The sequence below is a fragment of the Thamnophis elegans genome, chromosome 2, assembly GCF_009769535.1.
Source record: "Thamnophis elegans isolate rThaEle1 chromosome 2, rThaEle1.pri, whole genome shotgun sequence".
NCBI classification, from domain to species: Eukaryota; Metazoa; Chordata; class Lepidosauria; order Squamata; family Colubridae; genus Thamnophis; species Thamnophis elegans.
Window position 1 is genome coordinate 159126109 of NC_045542.1, and position 26225 is coordinate 159152333.

At 42.8% G+C, this 26225-nt stretch overlaps 1 protein-coding gene across 1 annotated transcript; it reads left to right on the forward strand.

The window, feature by feature from the left end:
• The first annotated feature begins 840 nt into the window (after positions 1-840).
• LOC116523829 (zinc finger protein 850-like) lies at positions 841-22680 on the forward strand. Its single transcript, XM_032238916.1, has 3 exons — positions 841-1386; positions 3741-5503; positions 21298-22680. The coding sequence occupies exons 2-3, from the start codon at positions 4236-4238 to the stop codon at positions 22283-22285; spliced, it is 2256 nt and encodes a 751-aa protein (XP_032094807.1). The 5' UTR covers positions 841-1386; positions 3741-4235; the 3' UTR covers positions 22286-22680.
• The last annotated feature ends 3545 nt before the right edge of the window (positions 22681-26225 follow it).

Below are 26225 nucleotides of genomic sequence, written 5' to 3' on the forward strand. Positions count from 1 at the left end.
ATTGTATTGTATTGTATTGTATTGTATTGTATTGTATTGTATTGTAATGTATTGTATTGTATTGTATTATATAATCATGGGGGACAAGGGAGAAACTGATTTTTGTACCTTAACACTTTAGACCACATTAAGGAATTGTGGGTGCACTGAAAATGTTGGCTGCCTCCAGGAGATCTTCAACAGGTGGGAGGGGTGAAAGGTGTGCGGTTAGTAGGCCCAAGGCCTAGGCAAAAAAGCAATGTAAAATTTCATATGTAAAGGGTGTTTCACCTTGCAGATCAGTCTGATGGAGATGACCTCACTATTGAGTTGAGGAGAAAAGGGATCTTGGTTTTGATCACAGGGTTTCCAGCTTTATTAGCAACTCCTGTGTGCTCTTGATGATAACAAGACTAAGATGCTGGCATATTTGTGGCATCTCCCTGGTGGCGGCAATGTGAGAAAAGCAATATACAGTGGGAAATGCTTCATTTTTAAAAACACATTGTGTAAGAACTAAATTTTTACAGGGAAAAAATGGGTATTGTCAGGGTTACTGTGATCATTATGGCAAGGCAAGACACAGTTGCCTCAAAGTCTATTTGAGAGAATAACTTTATTGATAAATTTACTGCAATAATAAAAATTGTGCGCACTCTGAAATGGCAGTAATGCAGGCAGCAACCCACCCCTGACCTGGGTATGTGTAATTCAATGCAGAGAATGGCTAAGAGATTGGAGTCTTTGACTTACTGAGGGTCTGACAGAGAAAAGTGGGGTCGACCTATTCCCCAAAGTGCCTGAAAGTAGGACAAAAAGTAACTGAGAATTATATATATATTTAAAAAATCCTTCCTAGAATTGAGAGGGTCCCTGTGGGTGAATCCAATCAATCAGTGGAACAGCTTTGCCTCCAGGAATTGTGGGAGCTCCAACAATGGGATTTTCTAAAGAGGAGACTGCACAGCTGTTTGTGCAGAACTGTATCGGGTCTCCTGCTTGGAGAGGTGGTCCTTCCAACTCCCATTCCGTAATTCTGTCCGAACTTCAGGATCCTTTAAGACTCCGCACGTAGCGAAACTTCACGTGCTAAATAGTTTCACATTGCATGTAATCAGTGGAAACATCTGGCAGATGCCTGAGGCAGAGACAGGACAAGCCTGTTTTTCGACCTCCGAGGACGAGACGGTGGCCAGATAGGCAGCATCCGCGATTAGAAAGCCAACACAAGAGCGGCATCTGTCGGAGCTAAAACTGAAACCATCGAGTACTGCGTTGCTAGACAGGATGGGGGGGGTGAGCGAGGAGACGCGCAGAGGAACTTCCTCTTCCGGATCACTCATGGGAGGAAGGTGGCGTGCAGAGGGTTATTTGTGCTCTTCCAAGGATCAAAGCATCAGCTGGAAGGTGAGTTGAGGACGAGTCGGAGGAGAGTCCGGGAACAAGTTGGCCTGTTTGGTTCGGGTGCTGCCAACCGGTGAACATTTATGATGGTCGGAGCATCCCACCATCATGACCCCCATTTGTGACCCTCCCATCTAGTTTCTCATAGGCAAAGTCAGTGGGGGATACTGGCAAGAAATCGTAGCCATGTGAAATTGCCTTTAACAAGCCACGGGGATTCGCTTAACAACTGCAAAGGGATAGATGTAAGTTGGCACTGTCATGTGACATCATGCTTCCTGATTAGGCTGATTAGTGACACAAATGCCAGTCCCAAGCGTGAGGACTACTTGAATGAGGATGTCACCAGAGGGATTGTGAACAATAGGACAGTATTTTCTGCCCTTATTTGGAGCTGAGGACTTCCATAGGTATAACTGGTGCTTTAAATCTTGCAGAGGTTTTAGGCATCATTTCATTAGTTAAAGCCCCCACATCTCTAAAGTTAGCTCAGAAGGTTTGACTTTAACAATCTTGAGACATTTTTCAGGCTAAAAACATGGATTTTTCCACATATATACCTTTGTAGAGCTGTGTAGAGCTGTAGATTTCCCCTCTGTATGCTTATAGATATATAATTATAATTATACAATTATAGATATTCTAAAATATCCCCAGCACTTCCAGATATGTAGTCATGTGAAAAACAAAAGTCCACCCTCTTTGAGTTATATGGTTTTACATACCAAAATACAGTAAAAACTATCTGGTCCTTAGCAATTCTTAAAAGTAGGAAAATACAACCTCAGATGAACATATGACATATTACATCATGTCACCATTTATTCTGCAAAAGCAAAGCCAAAATAGAGGAACCATGTGTGACAACATAACACTATATGATGTGGTTTCCTACCTAAGCAGGGGCGTTGCACTTGAAGACCTCCAAGGTCCCTTCCAACTCCTATTCTATTCTATTCTATTCTAGTCTATTCTATTCTATTCTCACCTTTAGCAGCCGCAACTTCAAGTAATTTTTTTCTGTATGACTTCATGTTTCTTGCTTGTTGTGGAGGCATTTTGGCCCACCCTTTACAACATCGCTTCAGTTCATTGAGGTTTGCGGGCATTTGTTTACACGCAGATCTCTTGAGATCACACTACAGCATTTCAATCAGATTGAGGTCTGGATTTTGACTGCCATTGCAACACCTTGATTCTTTCCTTTTTCAGCCATTTTGTTGTGGATTTGCTGGTGAGCTTGCAATCACTGTCCTGTTGCATAACCCGATGTTGGCCAAGCTTTAGCTGTTGTTTAGCTGTTGGACAGATGGCCTCACATTTGGCTCTAGAATACTTTAATATAAAGAAGAGTTTATAGACAATCAGAAAACTCCTACAACTTCAGCTTTTATAGATGTAGTCACACTTGCTGATGATAATTTATCAAGAGCACTTGATTAGCAGCATTTGGCTGTTACTTCGCCTTTTCATACCTATGGAAGCAGTAAGAGTGTCCTTAGTTTTTTATAGTTTTTCACTTCTCCATTTTGGCTTTTTTAACAAAAAGTTTTTTTAAAAAGATGATATGAGTCCAATAGGTTGTTCATTTGAGGTTATATTTACCCATTTTTAAGAACTGTGTCAGGCCTGAAGCCGGTTCCTTTTGGGTTTTTTGGCCTGCCACACTAATATTCTGTTCTACTATGCTGTTTCATTAGTAGGGAATTGGGAGGAGGAATAGTAAGGAGTAGAATGTGATGTTGCCAAAATAAAATTCCTTTCTAGAATCCAAGGTCATCCTTTGTTTCTACACCTCTGCACCTGACCGGAACTGGATGGGTGGAACTGCCAGCATAGCAGTGGAAGATTGGACCATGTGATGGACTTGTGAGTGTGGGGGCAGGATCATGAACTTTCAACTGGGTGGGGAAAACCTAGGAAGCTGAGATTTATGTCTTCCCAGATGTGCCAACACATCTCTTAATAAATTGGAACTTTGAGCAATACTTTGCCATGGACTCTGATTTAATTTTGGATGTTATTTGAAACCCTGACAAACTGCTAAGGACCAGATGATTTTTCCTATGTGATGATATGTAAAATCATAGAACTCGAAGAGGGTGTTCCTTCTTTTTCACCTGACTGTATTTGATGATAACCCTTTACAGGGCTCAGAATTTGTGACTGACCCAAGTCAACAAGTGAATTTAATGATTGAATGAATATTTGAATTTGGATCTTGGTAGTCAAATGAATCATAATGAATGTAAGAGGTTATTCTAGCATTGTGGCATTTTTGCTTTTCATTCATTCTTTTTCTTTTTTCACACATTTTGCAACCGTTTATAAAGTTACATTTTCTTTGAAACTTATAGACAAAGAGGATGGCAATAAGTGCACTCCGGATGACTGAGAATAACAAGCAACATTGAAAAGGAAAGCAAATCAAGCCAAAAATCAAAGAATTTTCCATTTCCTTCAAAAAGCACACAATTCTTCTCTGTCCAGAGCAAGTAATAGACAAAAAAAATCAAGAAGAGATTTTAAGCTGGAGAAAGTAGTGTGTGTGGAATTCAAGGATACATACATGAAAGATCAAGGGAGATCCTCGAGTTGGGAGTAAGAAAACAGTAGCTATAATCAAAGCAAAACTAAACGGGATCACACATATTTTTGACCTCCTCAATAATATCAGTGGTGGAAAAGCTCCATAGATGTGCCTGTTGTGGGGAAAGCACAGATTGCAAATCACAACTGATTATGCACAAGAGGATCCACATTGGAAAAAAGCCATATTAATGATACGAATGTGACAAAAGCTTTTGTCAAAATAGTTCTCTTGTGGTTCATAGAACCACAGAACAGGACAGATGCCCTATAACTGCTCCCAATGTGGTAAATGCTTTCGCAAGCATGGCAACTTGGTGATACACCAGAGAACTCACACAGGGGAGAAACCCTTTCAGTGTCCTGATTGTGGGAAAAGTTTCAGTGTAAATTCCAGTCTGGTGATACACCAGAGGACTCACATAGGAGAGAAACTCTTTGCGTGTCCTCTTTGTGGGAAAAGTTTCAGTCAGAACTATCACTTGGTGAACCATCAGAGGACTCACAAAGGAGATAAATTGTATGAGTGCCCTGATTGTAGTAAAAGATTCAGATACCATTTTAACCTGGTGAACCATCAGAGAACTCACACAGGAGAGAAACCATATGAGTGTCCACATTGTGGGAAAAGTTTCAGTTACCATTGTAATCTGGTGATACACCAGAGGACTCATACAGGAGAGAAACCATATGAGTGTCCAGAGTGTGGGAAAAGTTTCAGTCAGAATTCTAACCTTGTGATACACCAGAGAACTCACACAGGAGAGAAACCCTTTGAATGTTCTGATTGTGGGAAGCATTTCAGTCAGAATTCCCAACTACTGATACACAAGAGGACTCACACAGGAGAGAAACCATTTGAATGTCCTGATTGTGGCAAAGGTTTCAGGAAGAATTCTGACCTGGTGAACCACCAGAGGACTCACACGGGAGAGAAACCATATGAGTGTCCAGTTTGTAGGAAAAGTTTCATTGCAAATTCCCACCTGGTGAAACACCAGAGGACTCACACAGGAGAGAAACCATATGAGTGTCCACAGTGTGGGAAAGGTTTCAGTCAGAATTCCAACCTGGTGAACCACCAGAGGACTCACACAGGAGAGAAACCCTTTGAGTGTCTTGATTGTGGGAAAAGTTTCAGTTACCATTCTAATCTTGTGATACACCACAGGACTCACACTGGAGAGAAACCGTTTGAATGTCCTGGTTGTGGGAAACGTTTCAGTCTCAATTCCAGTCTAGTAATACACCAGAGGACTCACACTGGAGAGAAACCCTTTGAATGTCCTGACTGTGGGAAATGTTTCAGTCAGAATTCCCACCTGGTGATACATCAGAGGTCTCACACAGGAGAGAAACCGTATGAATGTCCTGAATGTGGGAAAAGTTTCAGTCAGAATTCACACTTGGTGATACACCAGAGGACTCACACAGGAGAGAAACCGTATGAATGTCCAGAGTGTGGGAAAAGTTTCAGTTACGCTTCTGTGCTTGTGAAACACCAGAGGACACATACAGGAGAGAAACCATAAAAGTATCCAGGTTGTGGGAATGATTTCCGTATTAGGCCTAAAATTATCAGCCATGTACCTTTATACACAAGAGATAAATTTTAAATGTCCAGTCTATAGTATTTTAGAAATAAATCACCTCTTATTGCACACAAGGTAATGCAGATGAGGAAAAGTTGAGTTTAGAGAAGGCTTGAATTTCATTTATTTTTCAAAAATATATTTAATTATTTACATATAAGTATATCAAACACAGTGTGACCATCCTGGTGTTTCATTTGCCATAGAAACCAAAGTGAAAGACAAATAACAAATATACTACTTGCACAGTGCTAGTCTTATACAATTATTTTTGACGATTTGAACGAATTCATTCTAATACATATATATCTCATTTCAGATCTACTTAGCCTAATTTATTCATGTTCCGACTCCTACTTCGTGTTTCCAGCCATTGATAAAATCTATTCCATGTGTCATTCTTATCTCCTTTCTTTTTTAATTCTAACGTTAGTCTATCCATTTCTGTGCATGTTAATATCTTCCTTATTATCTCCTTTTCTGAAGAGATATTTTCACTTTTCCAATGCTGTGCACAGACCATTCTCACTTCTCTTAGCATATGAAATATTAAGTATATTGACCCTTTGCTATAGCCTTCTGTTATAATAACTAATAGAAATAATTCTGGCTTTAAATCTATACATTGTCCAACCATTTTTTCCAGCCACATCTGAATTTGTAACCAAAATCTTGCTTTTTTACAGGTCCACCCCATGTGGTAGTATGTGCCCGGTGATTGTTTACATTTCCAACATTTTGGGAATGTGTTGCTAAACATTTTAGCCAATCTTGCCGGGGGTGGGGGAGAGATGCCATCCGTAGAACATTTTATAAAGATTCTCTTTGTATGATGTGGCTAATGTCAATTTCCGATTTCTTTCCCAGAGTTTTTGCCAAGGCACAAGGCAAGGCTGCTTGATATCTCCACTTTTGCTTATTCTAACATTGAAAGTACTAACTAGGAATATTCGGCAAGTCGAGTTAATGAAAGGACTGGAAATTAAAAGAGAAAAATATAAATTACAAGCATTTGCGGACAACCTAGTTTTTATTTTAGAGGAACCACTAAAATCAGGCCCGAGACTTACACAGAAATTGGAGGAATACAGGGAAGTAACCGGACTAAAAATAAACAAGGATAAAACTAAAATGATAGTTAAAAATATGACAAATAAACAGAAGGCTGAACTAACAAAGGGAATGAACATTCAGATAGTGAAAAAGTGAAATATCTAGGAATTTATTTAACGGCAAGGTGTATAACAATGAAAGAGGACAACTACACAAAGCTAACAAATCAAATTACTGTATTTTTCAGACTATAAGACACACTAAAATATAAGACGCACTAAGATTTTGAATAGGTAAATTTTTAAAAAAAACTTGCCCTCCCCGGCCCCCAGGAGCACTCTGCAGACCTCCCAAACCCTCTGCACGCCCCGTTTTTTTTAAAAAAAAAAAAAAAAAGGGGGGGGGAGCATGCAGAGAGTTTGAGAGGCCTACAAAGTGCTCCTGGGGGCCCGGGAGGGCAAAAATGTAACACGTGGGGGGCGCCGTTTGGGAGGTGAAAAATAGGGTATGCAGAGGATATGGGAGGTCTGTTGAGTGTTCCTGGGGGCTGGGTGGGGGGCAAAAAACGGCCCATCTTTTGTGAAAATGGTCTTTCTAAAAAACATGCAGAGAATTTGGAAAGCCTCCAGAGTGCTCCTGAGGGGTGGGGAGGGCAAAAACAGTTCAGTTTTTGTGAAAAACAGACTCAATTTTTGCCCTCCCCAGTCCCCAGGAACACTTTGCAGACCACCCAAAACCCCTGTTTGCGAAAAACAGGATGTGCACGGCGAGGTTTCGGGAGGCCCAAAATGCTGTATTTAGTGTATAAGATGCACCCAGATTTCCACCCTCTCTTGGGGGGGGGGTGCGTCTTATACTCCAAAAAATACGGCAAATCGGACATGGAGAGATGGAAGAATCTTCAACTTTCCTTAATGGGCAAAATAGCTGCAATAAAAATGAGCATTCTGCCAAAGATACTCTTTTTATTTAAAAACATACCCATAAAATTAGAGAAAAAATATTTTGAAGACCTGACGTTTTGAAGATGTTGACGTTTATATGGCAAAGAAAGAAACCGAGAATTAAATTGAAATTATTGCAGGAATCAAAAGAGAAAGGAGGGTTTGGTCTGCCCGATTGGGAATTGTACCATCAAGCTGGTGTACTTACATGAGTAAAAGAGTGGATAGCTCTGCAGAATAGGAGATTATTACTACTGGCAGATCACGATATTCAAATGCTGTGACATGCATTTCTTTGGTATGGGAGAAGCACATCACATCAATACTTTCAAAGGCATTGCATAAGAAATGCATTACTTGAATTTCATTTACGATCTCCTATTCTGAGATGAATGGCCAGAATTCTACCCTGATTCTTTTTAGTCAACACATCTCAGGAGTTGATGGAGAGAGAGAGAGAAAAATGGGAAATGGGAGGCTGTTAAAAGCTACCTACCTCTTTCTGCTTATCAGCAGATGTTTCTGGATATTTCCTTTTGCAGAACCTGTGAAATTTACTGCAAAGTGGTGTTAATTGTACATAGATTATGAAATTTCCAGACTTCAGCCTTCTACCATGGTGTCTTCTGGATTTTGTGCCCTAGAATTCCCTAGCCAGCATACAAGTAGTTCTCAAGAACTGTAATGTGGGCTGCCAGTGATGGTTGAGATCCTGCTTTGCTTAATTAACCCTACCCCCTGCTCTTATTGACATGAATGGGCTTGCCGTCCTAAGGCCTCCTCTACACCAATCCTTGGGTCCCTCCCTGACAGAGGTTTACCTACTTAATGACTGCCACAGAAGTCAAAACATCAGGTCTGGCTATGTGATAACTTGCTTTACAATCATGATGACTTACGCCTGAGATTATGGGCTCTATGATGGTCATAAGTGGATACCTGTAATATGAAAAAAAAATGTTGTATTTTGCCAATTATGTTCACAGACCAAAGGTGGGAAGAGGATCCTCTTCCCAGGCATGCCTTCAGCGTTTTGATTGGTGTGGATGAGTCCCTGTTGATTTCAAGCTTTAGGAGACTGGTTTTCTTTTCCACTGACGGGAACCTATGCAGGAATTTTTTCCCTCTGTGAAAATCATATGTTAAAAAAACAGTGTTTCTGTGTTGTGGCGGGGAGATAAAAAAAACTCCATCTTTGTAGGCACCCCCCCCCCCTTTGAACAGTATAAGCAAATGTTTGACAAATTCCACAGATGCCAACTATAAGGCTTTCAATTTCTTCAGATTTACAGTACAATAGCACAGTTGGAGATCTTCTAGTCCAGTGTTTTTCAACCTTTTTTGTGCAAAGGCACACTTTTTTCATGAAAAAATCATGAGGCACACCACCATTAGAAAATGTTAAAAAAATTTAACTCTGTGCCTATATTGACTATATATAAAGTGTTTTTCCCACGGCACACCTTACACTATGTCACGGCACACTAGTGTGCCGCGGCACAGTGGTTGAAAAACACTGTTCTAGTCCAATCCCCTGCCTAGGCAGGAAACCCTACACAGCTTCAGACAAATGGCTATCCAACATCTTCTTAAAGACTTCCAGTGTTGGGGCATTCACAACTTCTGGAGGCAAGCTATTCCACTGATCAATTGTTCTAACTCAGGAAATTTCTCCTCAGTTTTAAGTTGCTTCTCTCCTTGATGAGTTTCCACCCATTGCTTCTTGTTCTACCCTCAGGTGCTTTGGAGAATACCTTGACTCCCTCTTCTTTGTGGCAACCCCTGAGATATTGGAACACTGCTATCATGTCTCCCCTAGTCCTTCTTTTCATTAAACTAGACGTGCCCAGTTCTTGCAACCGTTCTTCCTGTGTTTTAGCCTCCAGTCCCCTCATCATCTTTGTTGCTCTTCTCTGCACTCTTTCTAGAGTCTCCACCTTTTTTTTTAACATCGTGTCTACCAAAACTGAATGCAGTATTCCATGTGTGGCCTTCTGGAGTGTGAAATCTTCCTGTTAGCTGCCTTTAAGGGTGATGCACAACAATCCTTGGTTTATGTGTGAATGCACAATCCCCAAACCTTGCCAGCAGTGGTGGGATTCAATTTTTTTTACTACTGATTGTGTGGGCGTGGCAGGGGAAGGATACTACAAAACCCCCATTTCCTAGGCAACAAAAACGAAATGCACAGGTACAGTATAGGTGGCACCTTGCTCAACAGTAGTAACTGTGAAAGGGATCTTGGAGTCGTAGTGGACAACCCTTTAAATACGAGCCAGCAGTGTGCAGCAGCTGCCAAAAGAGCCAACAGTTATAGGCTGCATAAACAGAGGGATAGAATCAAGACCACTTGAAGTGTTAATACCACTTTATAATGCCTTGGTAAGGCCATACTTGGAATACTGCATTCAGTTTTGGTCACCACGATGTAGAAAAGATGTGGAGATTCTCGAAAGAGTGCAGAGAAGAGCAAAAAAGATGATTAGGGGACTAGAAACTAAAACATGAAGAACGGTTGCAGGAACTGGGTATGTCTAGTTTAATGAAAAGAAGGACTAGGGGAGACATGATAGGAGCCTTCCAATATCTCAGGGGCTGCAACAAAGTAGAGGGAGTCAAACTATTCTCCAAAGCACCTGAGGGTAGGACAAGAAGCAATGGGTGGAAACTAATCAAGGAGAGAAGCAACTTAGAACTGAGGAGAAATTTCCTGACAGTTAGAACAGTTAATCAGTGGAACAGCTTGCCTCCAGAAGTTGTGAATGCCCCAACATAGGGTTTCCTGCCTAGGCAGGGGGTTGGACTAGAAGACCTCCAAGGTCCCTTCCAACTCTGCTATTGTATTGTATTGTATTGTATTGTATTGTATTGTATTGTATTGTATTGTATTGCATTAAGAGGGTAGGACTGCATGATTGTGTCATGGAAGCAGCCGTTATTTGCAGTTCCCTGTTATTCATCCCTGAGCCCTGAGGTGGACTTGTGGAAGCGGCAGCCATTTTGCCACGACTACCTGAGGGACAAAATGGCGGCTGCTTCTGAGTCATTGTCATGCGGAAGAAGGAGAAATGGCACTTTATTTCTACCATAACACTGCAGACCGCATTAATGAATTGTAGGTGGACTGAAAATGAGGGAGGGCTGCTTCCATGAGATCTTGTAAATTTAAGTGTCAGATTGGTGACGGGCTCGTGGGGAGTAGGCCCGAGGACCAGTGAAAAAAAGCAGTGTAACATTTCAAATGGAAAGGTTATGCTGCCTTGAAGATGAACCTGGTGGAGAAGAGCTGTAGGAATATTGAGCTGAGGAGAAAAAAGATCGTGGCTTTGATCACAAGATCTCCAGATTTATTAGCAATTCCTGTTGTGATCTCCTTTTTTGGAGGTGCCTTTGACCGCTGCTGGGTGATAGCAGCATTATATTGCCGATGTATTTGTTGCATCCCCCTTGATGGTGACGATGTGAGGAAAAAATGTGGAAAATGTTTCATTTTTAAAAAAGGATTGTGTAAGGAGGATAATTTTGACAATGAAAAAATGGGTAGTTGCGGTATTATTGCTATGAACATTAGGATAGGGCGAGATGCTCAGACTCACTTCAAAACTGGGAGATGGGCAGCAAATGTTTATTAATAAATACATTTAATAATAAAAAGGTAATTCTTGCTCAGTTGTAAGGTCTCCACACATATAGTAGGTTTTTAAAGCACTACAATTGTTAACCTACTTATACTCTGCCTCTTGTGCGTTCTGCAACTCTAAATAACAATCTGTCTTCCTCAGCTTCCCTTCCCACTTGAGTATAAATTTAAATTTTGTATCCTACATCAGTCCAGCCATTCTGTGGCTGTGATGATGTGAACGTCATAATTTAGGGGACTGGAGACTAAAACATATGAAGAACGGTTGCAGGAACTGGGTATGTCTAGTTTAATAGAAAGAAGGACTAAGGGAGACATGATAGCAGTCTTCCAATATCTCAGGGGTTGCCACAAAGAAGAGGGAGTCAAACTATTCTGCAAGGCACCTGAGGGTAGAAAAAGAAGCAATGGGTGGAAACTAACCAAGGAGAGAAGCAACTTAGAACTGAGGAGAAATTTCCTGACAGTTAGAACAATTAATCAGTGGAACAACTTGCCTCCAGAAGTTGTGAATGCTCCAACACTGGAAGTCTTTAAGAAGATGTTGGATAGCCATTTGTCTGAAACGGTATAGGGTTTCCTGCCTAGGCAGGGGGTTGGACTAGAAGATCTCCAAGGTCCCTTCCAACCTTGCTATAGTATTGTATTAAGTAGTGCCTAAATTTAGGGTAATTTTAGAATAGGCAACACAGAGAGGTAGTGCTTGGTTAATGACCCCTTGTGGCTCTGAATGAGGGGGATTTTATGACCAGTCCTTAAATTTACAACCATCCCAGAATCCCCTGGTCACTGGATGGCAGTCCAACATACAACAATTCACTGATGCGGCAAAACCACTAGACACAAAGACAGCCCCCCCCCATCCCCCATGCTTTCACTCTGCTAAACAATCATTCTCACAACACTCTTATGCCCTGGGATGTCAAATCACATAGTAGGTCTGTATGAGCCAGCAGTATGTGGCAGCAGCCAAAAAAGCTAACACAATCCTTGGTTGTATATACAGAGGCATATAATCAAAATTATACATTAGTACCGCTTTATTAAGCCTAAGTAAGGTCACACCTAGTTTTGGTCACCACATTACCCCCCAAAAAATAAAAAATTGTTGAGCCTTTGGGAGAAGAAAATGCAAAGAAGAGCAACTAAGAGCAATTAAAGGCCTGGAGACTAAAACGTGCAGTATGAAGAATGGTTGCAGGATTTGGGTTTGGTAGTCAAGAGAAAAGAAGGCTTGGGGTTAGACATGATAGCAGTATTCCACAGGCTTCCACAAAAAGGAAGGGGTCAATTTATTTTCCAAAGCACCAGAGGGCAGGGCAAGAATCAATGGATGGAAACTAATCAAGGAGAGAAGCTGTTTGGAATTAAGGAGAAACTTCCTCACAGTGAGAACAATTAACCAGTGGAACACTTGCCTTTAGAAGCTGTGGTTGCTTCGTCACACCTTCTTTTTAAGAAGAATCTGACAACCACTTTTCTGAAATGCTATAAGGTCTGCTTGAGCAGGGGATTGGACTAGAAGACCTCTAGGGTCCCTTCCAACTCTATTCCAATTGATTGATTAATTGACTGATTGACTATCACTGAGGGTTGTACTTTATGATTTATGAGCATTATATTTTATGATTATGATCATGATTTATCACTTGTTACTTGTATGTACATTGAGAGCTTAAGCACCGGAGACAAATTCCTTATGTGTCCAATCACACTTGGCCAATAAAGAATTCTATTCTGTCCTGTCCTATCCTTCTCCCATAGTTGTGGAATCACAGTTTGCAATCTTCCCTGCTGGCTTCCCACCAGTCAATGAAGAAGCCAGCAGGAAAGTTCAAAAGTAACTCGCATTCCTGCCACATTCTCTCCACCTCGCTCCATAGTGCATATCTACCTGCCTAGCCATGTGCTGGCAGTACCACAGAAGCCACTGGTGGCAATGATTCTGGGTCTGCTATGCTTGCAGAACAATAGTCACTTATCTGCTTGCCAGCCGGTTTGCTAATTGCCTCAGGACTTGTGACTTTCTAAGGCTTACTCATTGATTTTGTTTATTAAAAGCCAGCAGGAAGTTGCAATGAAGTTCCTTGCTTAATGACAGCAGCAAGGACTGCTGAAACCGTGACCCGTCAAAACCGCGGTAGACTAAAGCGCGCCCGATTAAAGCGCGTACGTGATGTCATCAGCAGCGCGATGAAAAAAATTAAAAATAAATTAAATTAAAATTAAAATAAAATTAAAGCAAGCCGATTCACATAAAGGTAAGGGTTAGGGTTAGGGTTAGGTTAAGGGTTAGGGTTAGGTTTAGGGTTACGTTTAGGGTTAGCGTTAGGTTTAGCGTTAGGTTAAGGGTTAGGTTTAGGGTTAGGTTAAGGGTTAGGTTTAGGGTTAGGTTTAGGGTTAGGTTTTGGGGGGTTAGGGTAAGGTTTTCGCTTTAATTTTAAATTTACCGCTCACAGCGCGATGTTTTCATCGCGCTGTAATGATGTCACGTACGCGCTTTCGTCGAGTGCGCTTTATTCTACCGCGGTTTTGTGGTGGAACCGCTGAAACTGCCTAAGTGATTTAATCCAGTGATGGGTTCCTACTGGTTTGGCCTGGTTCGGCCAAACCGGTAGTGGTTTGGCAGCCTGGCAGCAACCCAGGCCTGCCATGCACCCAAACTGGTTTTCCAGGTGGCGCCGTTGACAGCGCCTATCTTGTTTTCAGTTCTGCGCATGCACAGAACAATTTTAACTGCACCACGCATGTGGGCGCAGAGCGCACCCGAGCAAACCGGCAGTAGTGCCTGCTGGAACTCACCCCTGATTTAGTCATGTGATACAGGTAGTCTTCAATTTACGACTACAATTGTCTCCCAAAATTTCTGTTGCTAAGTGAGAAATTATTTAAGTGAATTTTGCCCCATTTTACGACTTTTCCTGGGCGCAGTTCTTAAGTGAATCGCTGCACTTGTTAAATTAGTAACACCTTTGTTAAGTGAATTTGGCTTCCCCGTTGACTTTGCTTGTCAGAAGGTCACAAAAGGGAATCCATGACCCGAGGGTACCGTACCCGTCATAAATATGAATCAGTTGGCAAGTGCCTGAATTTTGATCACATGATCATGGGGATCAGTGGTGGGTTTCAATTTATTTTACTCCTGTTTTTTTCATCCGAGGGTGGTTTAGTGGTTTATTGGAGTTATATGCCGCCCTTCTCCCAAAGGACTCAGGACGGCGTACAACATAAAAACACCTATTACAAAAGTTAAAAGAAAGATTAAATAGAATATCAAAAAAAAAACCAATAGACATTTACAATGAGATTTAGAAATTAAATTAAAAATAATGATTAAAATTAATAATTTATTTTATTCCGGCCAGGCTGGCTTGCTGGAAAAGCCAACTTTTTAGGATACGCCGGAAGGACCAGAGCCTCCCGCAGAAACCCATCTCTGATGGCAATACTGCAAAGGTCATAACTGTGAAAATCGATTCATAAGACTTTTTTTTCAATGCCGTTGTAACTTTGAAAGGTCACCAAATGAATTGTTGTGAGTCGAGATTTACCTCTATTGTCATGCATACCGCTGGAAAGTCCTTTTTACCTGGATCCATTTTAAACCCACTTCCTCAAAACCAGTTTACAACCAGTTCTGAACACTTTTTTTGGTTACAGTTATAACCAAAGGCTAACTAAACTTAATGCCTAGGAGAATTTATTCCAAAATAGAATTGTTATTGCAAATACATTTTTTGTTCCACGTTGCTTTAAATCTGCGCTGTAAAATGCTGTTCTGGATGCTGAATCCTGCATAAGGAAGCAGGATTGGCTGGGGGATCATTTTACAACCGTGTTATAGTGAAACCGCGCAACTTTTCCAAAAGCTGAACGGGTTAAATACACAAAGTTCCGCAGCTAGAGTAGATCCAGAAATGCAGACTCCCCCCCTCCTCCACTTCCTCTTAGTGAATTCCTTTTCCTGTAGCTTCTTTGGACAAATATTTTAATTTGGTGTCGTCGTTGTTTAATTTTGCTGCCGAATCTCAACAGTTCGGAAAACGTAAGTTCAATTTGAAACGTTCAGAAAAAGAAAGATCAGAGAATAAGAAATCCAGGAAGGAGGACTGGGGCGGGGGGGAGGAGGTTAAAGGGAAATATTCATTGAGTAAATAATTGCTTTAAATTAAAAACCCTGCTCCTATTTAACTCTCTCCTGGTAAAGGAGAGTTAGTCCTTGCAGAGCTCACTATTCCTATAGAAAACTGAACCTCCATGTTCAAGCATAGCACCCAGCCGCACAATCGAGGGGCGGGGAAAGGCGTACAAAGAGGGCGCGGAGGCGTCCCGGGTGGGGAGACAAAAAGGACAAAAAGAGCATCGGGGCAATTGAGTTGCAAGCGGCGTCCCTTTGTTCCATGAATCGTGACACGATCCCGCGGAGATGCGAAAGGGGCGGGGCTGGCGGTCACGGCGACGCCTCTATTGTCATGTTCGCCGAAGCCTCGGATGAACAGAATAACAAGAGTTGGAAGGGGCCTTGTAGGTCATCTAGTCTAACCCCCCCTCCCAGCGCACAAGCAGGTGACCCTACAGCATTTCTGACGGATGACAGTCCAGTCTGTTCTTGAAAGCCTCCAGTGATGGAAGCTCCAGCAACTTCTGTTCCACTGGTTGATTGTTCCCACTGTAAGATGCAAGATATAAAAGCTTTGCATCTGGTAGGAAAAATGTAGAGGCCAAGTATAGGATGGCAGAGAGGCAACATAGCAGTAGTATATGTGAAAGGAGTTGGGCGTTATTACAGAATATATTGAATAACAGAATTGGAAGGGGCCTTGTAGGTCATCTAGTCTAACCCCCCTCCCAGCAGACAAGCAAGAGACCCTACAGAATTTGTGACGGATGGCAGGACAGTTTCTCCTTGAAAGCTTCCAGTGATGAAGCTCCCACAACTTCTGAAGGCAAGCTGTTCCTTTGGTTAGTTGTTCCCACTTTAAGATACAAGATACAAAGCTTTGCACCCGAAAAGAAAATTGTACAGGGTTTAGAGTTTTTTTTTTTTTAGAGTTTTATTGGGATTTATATGCCGCCCTTTTCCCTGAGGGGACTCAGGGCGGCTTACAACCACAAGGGAGGGGGGTGCAGTGTCAAAAACAGAACAGTATGTGAACAAAGAAAAAATAGTAAAAACACAACTTTCATTCAGCAATCAAACACTCGGGCGGGTAAATTGGGAACCTATCCCCAGGCCTGCTGGGAGAGCCAGATCTTGAGGGCTGCGCGGAAGGTCTGGATAGTGGTGAGGGTACGGATCTCAACGGGGAGGTCGTTCCACAGGGTCGGAGCTGCAACAGAAAAGGCTCTCCTCCGTGTGGTTGCCAGTCGGCATTGACTGGCAGATGGAATTCGGAGGAGGCCCAGTCTGTGCGATCTAATTGGTCGATTTAGGGAGGTAATCGGCAGAAGGCGGTCTCTCAAGTACAGGCCAAGTATAGGATGGCAGAGGGGCAACCTAGCAGTAGTATATGTGAAAGGAGTTGGGCGTTATTACAGAATATACAGAATAACAGAGTGGGAAGGGGCCTTGTAGGTCATCTATTCCAACCCCCTGCTCAAGCAGGAAACCCTATGCTATTTCTGAGAGACGACAGTCCAGTCTCTTCTTGAAAGCTTCCAATGATGAAGCTCCCACGACTTCTGAAGGCAAGTTGTTCTAGAAGCTCAACGTTTTTTTTTTTTGTACAGTGTGGTGACGAAAAACTGGAGGCAGTATTCTGTGTGTGGTCTTACTAAGGCTTTATAGATTCTCTTGCAGGATTGACCCAAAAGAAAATCAGAGGAGGTCCAGCCTCTGATTTCACTTGTCAGCGAGCCCCAGTCTTCCAAAAGCACAAATGGTCAGAATGCAGCCTTTAAAAAAGAAATGGATTCCCCCTCTTGTGAAATTGTTCTTGAGAAATAACAAGTAGTCTAGGATTTGCGACCACACTTCAGCCCAAAATTTATGTAGCAAAGTCAAACATTTGTAAAGTGAGTCTCTCTCCCCTCCCCCCCATTTTATGCCCTTTCTTGTTAAGTGAATCATTGCAGTGGTTAGGTTAGTAACGTGGTTGTTAAGTGAATTTGGCTTCCCCATTGACTTTGCTTGTCAGAAGGTCACAAACGGGAATCTGTGACCCCAGGGTACCGCGACCGTCATAAATATGAATCAGTTGCCAAGCATCTGAATTTTGATCACATGACCATGGAGATGCTGCAAAGGTCGTAACTGTGAAAAACAGTCATACGTCACTTTTTCAGTGCAGTTGTAATTTCTGTCACAAAATGAATTTTTGTAAGTCGAGGACAACCTGTATGCAGTTCCTGAGTCTGGAAGCTCAATTTTTTTCTTGGCTGTGGCAGCTATTATCTTCTCTTAAGCAAAACAAAAATAACCTTGGGCTCTCATTGCTGCATCTGTAAGCAAGCACTTCCGTGGATTGTTCTGCTACAATGTTCCACCAATATTTTTTAAAAGATCTTTCCTGAAACTCTTATAAAACCAAGGATTTTTTGGACAGTTTGCGAGAGGGGGGAAATCCCTTTTGCATTGGCCTTCTCTGCCCCTATAGCAGGGGTGTCAAACTTGATTTCATTGAGGGCCACATCAAGGTTGTGTTTGACCTCAGGAAGCTGGGCTGGGCGTGACCAGGGTGGGCGTGGCAAGCATGTCACTCATGTTGGGGGGGAGGGTTATGGTGGCCCAAGTGCTCTGCCAGCGAAAATGGGCTACCGAGCTCTGTTTTCGGCTGGGACAGCCTCCTGCAACCATCTGCCAACGAAAACGGAGCTCGGGAGGAGCGCACACGACCCTCGCAAGTTCCATCCTCGCTGCCAGAGGCACTGTGAACTGGTCCTTCATTCTTTCCAGGGTGGCCCGCAAGCCAGACCTAAGCACCCAGCGGGCTGGATCTGACCCCTGGGTCTTGAGTTTGACACGCCTGCTCTACAGTATCCTGTTTGTGGCTACTAGATAACACAAGCCCATGGCTTCAGGCTCTTAGTTTGCATACCTGTAACCACTATATGCACATGCCCAGTAGCTGTTTGGGGACAGGACTTAATCTCATCCCCAGTTTCATGTTGAAACAGCTTCACTTTTCCCATTTGTATTGCTCAATATTTTATTGTTAGCAAACAAGCTACTTCTGCATACAGGTATCCCTTGACTTGGTTGTTTAGTGACCATTTGAAGTTATAACGGCAGTGAGAAAAGTGACTTATGACTGTTTTTCATACTTATAGCTGTTGCAGCATCTCAATGGTCACGTGATCAAAATTCAGATGCTTGGCAACTGGTTCGTATTTCTGACAGTTGCATTGTCCCGGGGTCATGTGATCACCTTTTGCAAACTTCGGCCAAGCAAAGTTAATGGGAAAACCAGATTGACTTAACAACTGTGTTACTAGCTTAACAACTGCAGTGACTCACTTAACAACTGTCTTGCTTAGCAGAGGAAATTTTGGGCTCAATTGTGGTTGTAAATCAAGGATTACCTGTATTGAGAACCTCCTGTGTTCACAGAAGGTCTATCCCAACATGTCAATTTTGGGGGAAATAATGAAACAGTTGCTTTGCTGATTACAAAGGAAAACATAATGCTAGCCAAAAGATAGCTTCATAAAACTCCATTCCTATTTCACTATACTTGTTTATTTTCTAGAGAGCTTTCTCTGCTTGATAGCTTAGCTGTAACAAACACTTGGAATACTGCATTCAGTTTTGGTCACCATGATGTAAAAAAGATGTGGAGACTCTAGAAAGAGTGCAGAGAAGAGCAACAAAGATGATTAGGGGACTGAAGGCTAAAACACAGGAAGAACGGTTGCAGGAATTGGGCATGTCTAGTTTAATGAAAAGAAGAACTAGGGGAGACATGATAGCAGTGTTCCAATATCTCAGGGGTTGCCACAAAGAAGAGGGAGTCAAACTATTCTCCAAAGCACCAGAGGGTAGAACAAGAAGCAATGGGTGGAAACTAATCAAGGAGAGAAGCAACTTAGACCTGAGGAGAAATTTCCTGACAGTTAGAAGAATTAATCAGTGGAACAGCTTGCCTCCAGAAGTTGTGAATGCCCCAACACTGGAAATCTTTAAGAAGATGTTGGATAGCCATTTGTCTGAAAGGGTATAGGGTTTCCTGCCTAGGCAGGGAGTTGGACTAGAAGACCTCCAAGGTGCCTTCCAACTCTGCTATTGTATTGTGTAAATATTTTTGACAGCTTAACAAAGGCTAGTTTGTTTTAAGTCAGATGTATCAGTCTTAAGATGGTTTAATCATAGCTTACTGATGCATACAGTAATCCCACCAATTGTAGTTTCAAAATCATGGTTTAGGGGTTTAGAGTCCAAGTCAGACGGGGAAATCTTAAATGGTTTCTGAAGATGGGGAAAAGATTTTTGAACTTCTGTTTTTGCATTGGGAATGGATTCTCTAAAACTCTTATATGGGGAGGGGATTAGAAGTCAAGTTTTATACACACACACACACATACTGTATTACTGAAACAGTATTAATTGAAAGGGCAAAAAGGAAAAGTTGGAGACTGGGAAGGACCTGTGAAATGTAAGCTTTGCATAAGAGGAAATCAAAAAATGCTTGTTCAGTGTAAATTATGCAGACTGGGGAATTCTGGCAGTTGAAATCTCCACCTCTTTATGTTGTACTTACTGTACGCCTTCTGTTAAATTGTCATCCAATCTATTTTTGAAAATCTGCAGTGATGGAACTCCCACAACTCCCAAGAGTCAAGATACCCCATTGATTAATTCTTCTCACCATCATAACATTTCTCCTTACTTCTAGGGTGGATCTCTCTTTGACATGCTTCAAGCCATTACTTCTTGTCCTACCCTCTGGTGCCTTAGAGAATAAACCAATCCGCTCTTCTTTGGGACAAATCCTCAAGTGTACTGGAAAAGTAGCTGTCATGTCTCCCTTAACTCTTCTCTTTGATAGCCTAGAAGCAGTGTTTCTCAACCTTGGCGACTTTAAGTCCTGTAGACTTCAACTCCCAGAATCCCTAGGATGGGGGTTAAAGTCCACAGGACTTAAAGTTACCAAGGTTGAGAAACACTGGTAGTGATGAATACCCTTTTTCACATTGTGTGGCAAAAGCAGGGGGAGTGCAGGGGGGTCGTGCGCGGGTGTGCAAACACACAATGCTATGTGCATGACCCCCTCGCACATCTGCTTGTGACCCCTGCCCTCTCCCCTGCTTTTGGTGTGCAATGGAGCTGTTTTTTGCCCTCCCGAGGCTCCAGAGGCTTTCTAGGAGCCTGGGGCAGGTGAAAACGGCCTCCCCTGCTGTCCCCCCCTCGGAGGCCCTCTGGAGGCTTCAGTGAAAAAAAGTAGTACAGGTAATCCTTCAGGTATAACAGGCCTAGGAGCAAGTATATTGGCAAAGCAGGCCAATGTACTGGGGTCTGGGGCCTCTGAGGACTGACGGGGGAAGATGGGAGGGAAATAGGTGAGTGTGCTGCAGCATCTCTGCAGTTGGTCAAAGGGTGAAGGGCTGCAAGGGAGGGAGGGCTACAAAATTTCCACTTTCAAACATATTCGTATTTAGCGGGGGTGGTGGTGTCATAACTTCGAACATTCACTGAATGGCCTGTCGTTTTATAAGCAATAAAACTTACACTTTAATTTTAATCTTACAGACAAAGATGATGCCAATATAAGCTCACAGGACAACAAGCAACATCAAAAAGCAAAGCAAATCGAAACAGAAATAAAAATATTTTCCATTTCCTTCAGAAAGTCACACAATTTGTGGCCATTGTCAGAAAAGCACAGAGTTTAAAGCACAAGAGGATCCACACTGGCGAAAAGCCATATAAATACTCTGAATGTGGCAAAAGCTTTGGTCAAAATAGCTCCCTTGGGATTCCTAGAAGGATCCACATAGGAGAGATGCCCTACAACTGCTCCCATTGTGGTAAATGCTTTCGCAAGCATGACAACTTTGTGATACATCAGACGATTCACACCAGGGAGAAACCATACAAGTATCCAGATCAGAATTCCAGCCTGGTGAAACACCTGAGGACCCACACAGAAGAGAAACCCTTTGAATGTTCTGATTGTGGGAAACAATTCAGTCGGATTTCCCACCTAGAGATACACAAGAGGACTCACACAGGAGAGAAACCCTTTGACTGCCCTGATTGTGGGAAAGCTTTCAGTCTCAATTCCAGCCTGGTGAAACACCAGAGGACTCACACAGGAGAAAAACCTTTTCAATGTCCTGATTGTGGAAAAAGTTTCAGTCAAAATTCCAGCCTGGTGAAACACCAAAGGACTCACACAGGAGAGAAACCCTATGAATGTCCTATTTGTGGGAAAAGTTTCAGTCTTAATTCCAGCCTGCTGATACACCAGAGGACTCACACAGGAGAGAAACCATTTGAGTGTCCAGATTGTGGGAAAAGTTTCCGTCACCATTTTAACCTGGTGAACCACCAGAGGATTCACACGGGGGAGAAACCGTACCAGTGTCCAGAGTGTGTGAAAAGTTTCAGTCAGAGTTCCAACCTCGTGGATCACCTGAGGACTCATACAGGAGAGAAACCCTTTGAATGTCCTGATTGTGGGAAACATTTCAGTCAGAGATCCTCCTTGGGGAAACACCAGAGAATACACACAGGAGAGAAACCCTTTGAATGTCCTGATTGTGGGAAACACTTCAGTCTCAATTCCGGCCTGCTGATACACCAGAGGACACACACAGGGGAGAAACCATTCAAATGTCCAGATTGTGAGAAAAGTTTCTGTTACCGTTCTATGCTGGTGAAACACCAGATCACTCACACAGGAGAGAAACCATATGAGTGTCCAGATTGTGGGGAAAGTTTCACTCATAACTGCAATCTGGCGAACTACCAGAGGACTCACACAGGAGAGAAACCATATGAGTGTCCAGATTGTGGGGAAAGTTTCAGTCATAACTGCAATCTGGTGAACTACCAGAGGACTCACACAGGAGAGAAACCATATGAGTGTCCAGATCAGTGGTTTCAAACTCAATTTCATTGTGAGCCGCATCAGAGTAGTGGTTGACCTCGTGGGTGGGTGTGGGCAAAGTGTCCATGACTGGGGTGGCATCACATGGCCAGCTCGACGTCTCTCATGTCGTGGGGTGCCTGTGGAAGCCCAAGCTGGTCTGGGGGGATTCATTGTCTCCAGTAAAGGAAGGTGGGACGATGGTGAGCAACAAACCCTTATTCTCGCCATTCTTCTTAGGCCATGCAAAGGATTCCCGGGCAGCAATGCAGGCTGCCCAGAGCCTTGGAGTGCAAGTGCCTAGCCTGGCCCTCAAGCTTCCAGGATATGGGGACCCCACATCCAGCCCCGCTTCCCCTGCGCTTATCTCCTCCTCATTAGAAGAACACCTGATGGCTGTGACCAGGGGGGCCTTTTACTAGGTTCGCCTGGTATGTCACTTGCGCCCCTTCCTGGATCGGGATGCTCTGTGCACAGTCACTCATGCCCCTCGTCCTTTCTCGCCTGGACTACTGCAACGCTCTCTAGATGGGGTTATCCTTGAAGAGCACCCGGAGGCTTCAGCTGGTCCAGAATGCGGCTGCGCGGGTTATCATGGGGGTACCTATGGGCTCCCATGTTACACCCCTTTTAGGAGCCTGCACTGGTTGCCACTTGTCTTCCTGGTGCGATTCAAGGTACTAATTATGACCTTTAATGGCTTAGGCCCAGGGTACCTGCGAGACCACCTACTGCCACCAGTAGCCTTCCACCGTCCAGTGCGATCCCACAGAGTTGGCGTCCTCAGGGTGCCATCGGCGAGACAGTGTTGGCTAGCGACCCCCAAGGGGAGAGCCTTCCCTCTGGAATGAGCTGCCCCCCGGAGCTTCGAATAATCCCCAACCTCCGGTCCTTCCGACGTGCCCTAAAAAGTTGACTTTTCCAGCAAGCTGGCCTGGCCTGAACAAAATAAAACAAATGATTGATTTAATTGTTAATTTCAACCTAATTTTTAAAATGTTATTGTTAATATTAATTGGGTTTGTTTTTGGATACTCTATCTAATTTCCTTTTTAACTTTTGTAATATGTTTTTTTTTAATGTAAGGCCTCCTTGCCTTGTGATCAAATGCCACTTTGCTATTAGTTTGTGGCCAAAGACTGAGAACAAACCAGACTCAGTATATCCCGTGCTTGCATCTAGTGGGAGAGTCCACAGACAACAGCAAAAGTGTAAAAAAGAATAGAATAGAATAGAATAGAATAACAGAGTTGGAAGGAACCTTGGAGTTCTTCTAGTCCAATCCTCTGCCCAGGCAGGAAAACTTACATCACTTCAGACAAATGGTTATCCAACATTTTTTAAAAGACTTCCAGTGTTGGAGCACTCATAATTTCTGGAGGCAAGTTGTTCCACTGATCAATTGTTCTAACTGTCAGGAAATTTCTCCTCAGTTCTAAGTTGCTTCTCTCCTTGATTAGTTTCCACCCATTGCTTCTTGTTCTACCCTCAGATGTTTTGGAGAATAGATTGACTCCCTCTTTGTGGCAACCCCTGAGATATTGGAACACTTTTATCATGTCTCCCCTAGTCCTTCTTTCTATTAAACTAGACATATCCAGTTCCTGCAACCGTTCTTCATATGTTTTGGTCTCCAGTCCCCTAATCATCTTTGTTGCTCTTCTCTGCACTCTTTCGAGAGTCTCCACATCTTTTCTACATGTTGGTTGTGATAGTTGGTTGTGATATTGGTTGTGATATTGGTTGTGATATTGGTTGTGATATTGGTTGTGATATTGGTTGTGATAGCTGATCAGAGCTCTGTTTTTTATGTACAACAGATTTAGCGTTTAGGAACAGAGGTAAGTTAGTTGCTTTTCTATTAATACATAATCCTTAAAAGGACTCTCCTGTAGGGAGCCTGCTATGGTCTAATTCAGACTAGAAATATAGCAAAGGAAAATATTTTCCCCACTCTGCCTTATCCTGTTTTCCCCACTGGAAATGGCTGTTTGCAACACACAAGGAAGGGATACTTTCACAATTCAAGAATACCAATGTTAACTTGGATTGCCAATAAAGTTCTGTCTGTGACAAAACATAATACAGCATTGCTTTCTCTTTTGAACTGGGGCATCTCCAACCAAGTTTCCTCAACCACGTTTCCTCTCTCCTTCCTTCCTTCCTCCCTTCCTTCCTCCCTTCCCTATCCATTCCTAGAGGCTTCCGTTTTGACCCATCCCCCATCATTGCTTCAGCATGGTTTTTAGCTCACATCTCCCAGACTCTGTGTGTGTGTGTCTGTCTGTCTGTGTCTGTCTGTCTGTGTCTGTGTGTCTGTGTGTGTACATAGGATTGTACATAGAACAATATCGGACCTCTGAAAAGTATAAGCATGCATATGTACTCAATACTTGGTTTCAGCCCCTTTTGCAGCAATTTCTGCCTCAATGCGGCGTGGCATGGAAGCTATCAGCCTGTGGCACTGCTGAGATGTTATGGAAGACCAGGATGCTTCAATAGCAGCCTTCAGCTCTTCTGCATTGTTCAGTCTCATGTCTCTCATCTTTCTCTTGGCAATGCCCTATAGATTTTCTATGGGGTTCAGGTCAGGCGAGTTTGCTGGCCAATCAAGCACAGTAATCCCACGGTCATTGAACCAGGTTTTGGTGCTTTTGGCAGTGTGGGCAGGTGCCAAATCCTGCTGGAAAATGAAGTCAGCATCCCCATAAAGCTTGTCTGCGGAAGGAAGCATGAAGTGCTCCAAAATCTCCTGGTAGACGGTTGTGTTGACCCTGGACTTAATGAAGCACAGTGGACCAACACCAGCAGATGACATGGCTCCCCAAATCAACACAGAGTGTGGAAACGTCACCCTGGACTTCAAGCATCTTGCAGTGTGTGCCTCTCCATTCTTCCTCCATACTCTGGGTCCTTGGTTTCCAAATGAGATGTAAATGTTGCTCTCATCAGAAAAGAGGACTTTGGACCACTGAGCAACAGACAGGCCTGTTTTTCTTTAGCCCAGGTAAGATTCTTCTAACGTTATTTGTTATTCAGGAGTGGCTTGACAAGAGGAATACGACATTTGAAGCCCATGTCCAGGATCCGTCTGTGTGTGGTGGCTCTTGATGCACTGACTCCAGCCTCAGTCCACTCCTTGTGAAAGTTCCCAACACTTTTGAATGGCCTTTTCCTGACAATCCTCTCCAGGCTGCGGTCATCCCTGCTGCTTATGTAACTTTTTCTTCCACACTTTTACCATCCACATAACTTTCTATTAATGTGCTTTGATACAGCACTTTGGGACCATCCAACTTCTTTTGAAATTACCTTTTGAGACTTTCCCTCCTTATGGAGGGTGTCAATGATGGTTTTCTGCACAACTGTCAGGTCAGCTGTCTTTCCCATGATTGTGATTCCTACTGAACCAGACTGAGAGACCATTTAAAGGCTCAGGAACCCTTTGCAGGTGTTATGGCTTAATTAGCTGATTAGAGTGGGACACTTTGAGCCTAGAATATTGCACCTTTTCACAATATTCTAATTTTCTGAGATTGTGGATTTGGGGTTTTCATGAGTTGTAAGCCATAATCACAATTATGACAAGTCACGGCTTGAACTATCTTGCTTTGCATGTAATGAGTCTATCTCATATTAGTTTCACCTTTTAAGTTGCATTACTGAAATAAATGAACTTTTGCACGATATTCTTAATTTTTTGAGTTTCACCTGTATCGTGGGTTTCTAACAAACTACAATTGTTAGTCTACTTGTGTCTCCTGTGCATTTTGCATCTCTATGACCGATCTGTCTTCCTCAGCTTCCCTCATCTCCTCAGTGTAAATTTAAGTTTTCAATTTCCATTTTACATCAGTCCACCCACTCCGTGCCTCTGATGAGTGAGCTGCAGATATTGTGAATGTTGAAGTCACTGATTCCACTGGGCATTTTTCAAGTATCACTAGGCAGATTTTAAGGGTTTTTTTTATGATGATGATGACAGGTGCACTTCCTT

Excerpts from the sequence above, each read along its gene's own strand:
- LOC116523829 (XM_032238916.1), top strand. The coding sequence starts at position 4,236 with ATGCCCTATAACTGCTCCCAATGTGGTAAATGCTTTCGCAAGCATGGC. Across the intron at positions 5,504-21,297 it reads CATACAGGAGAGAAACCATA|TGAATGTTCTGATTGTGGGA; the intron begins AAAGTATCCAGG and ends AGAGAAACCCTT.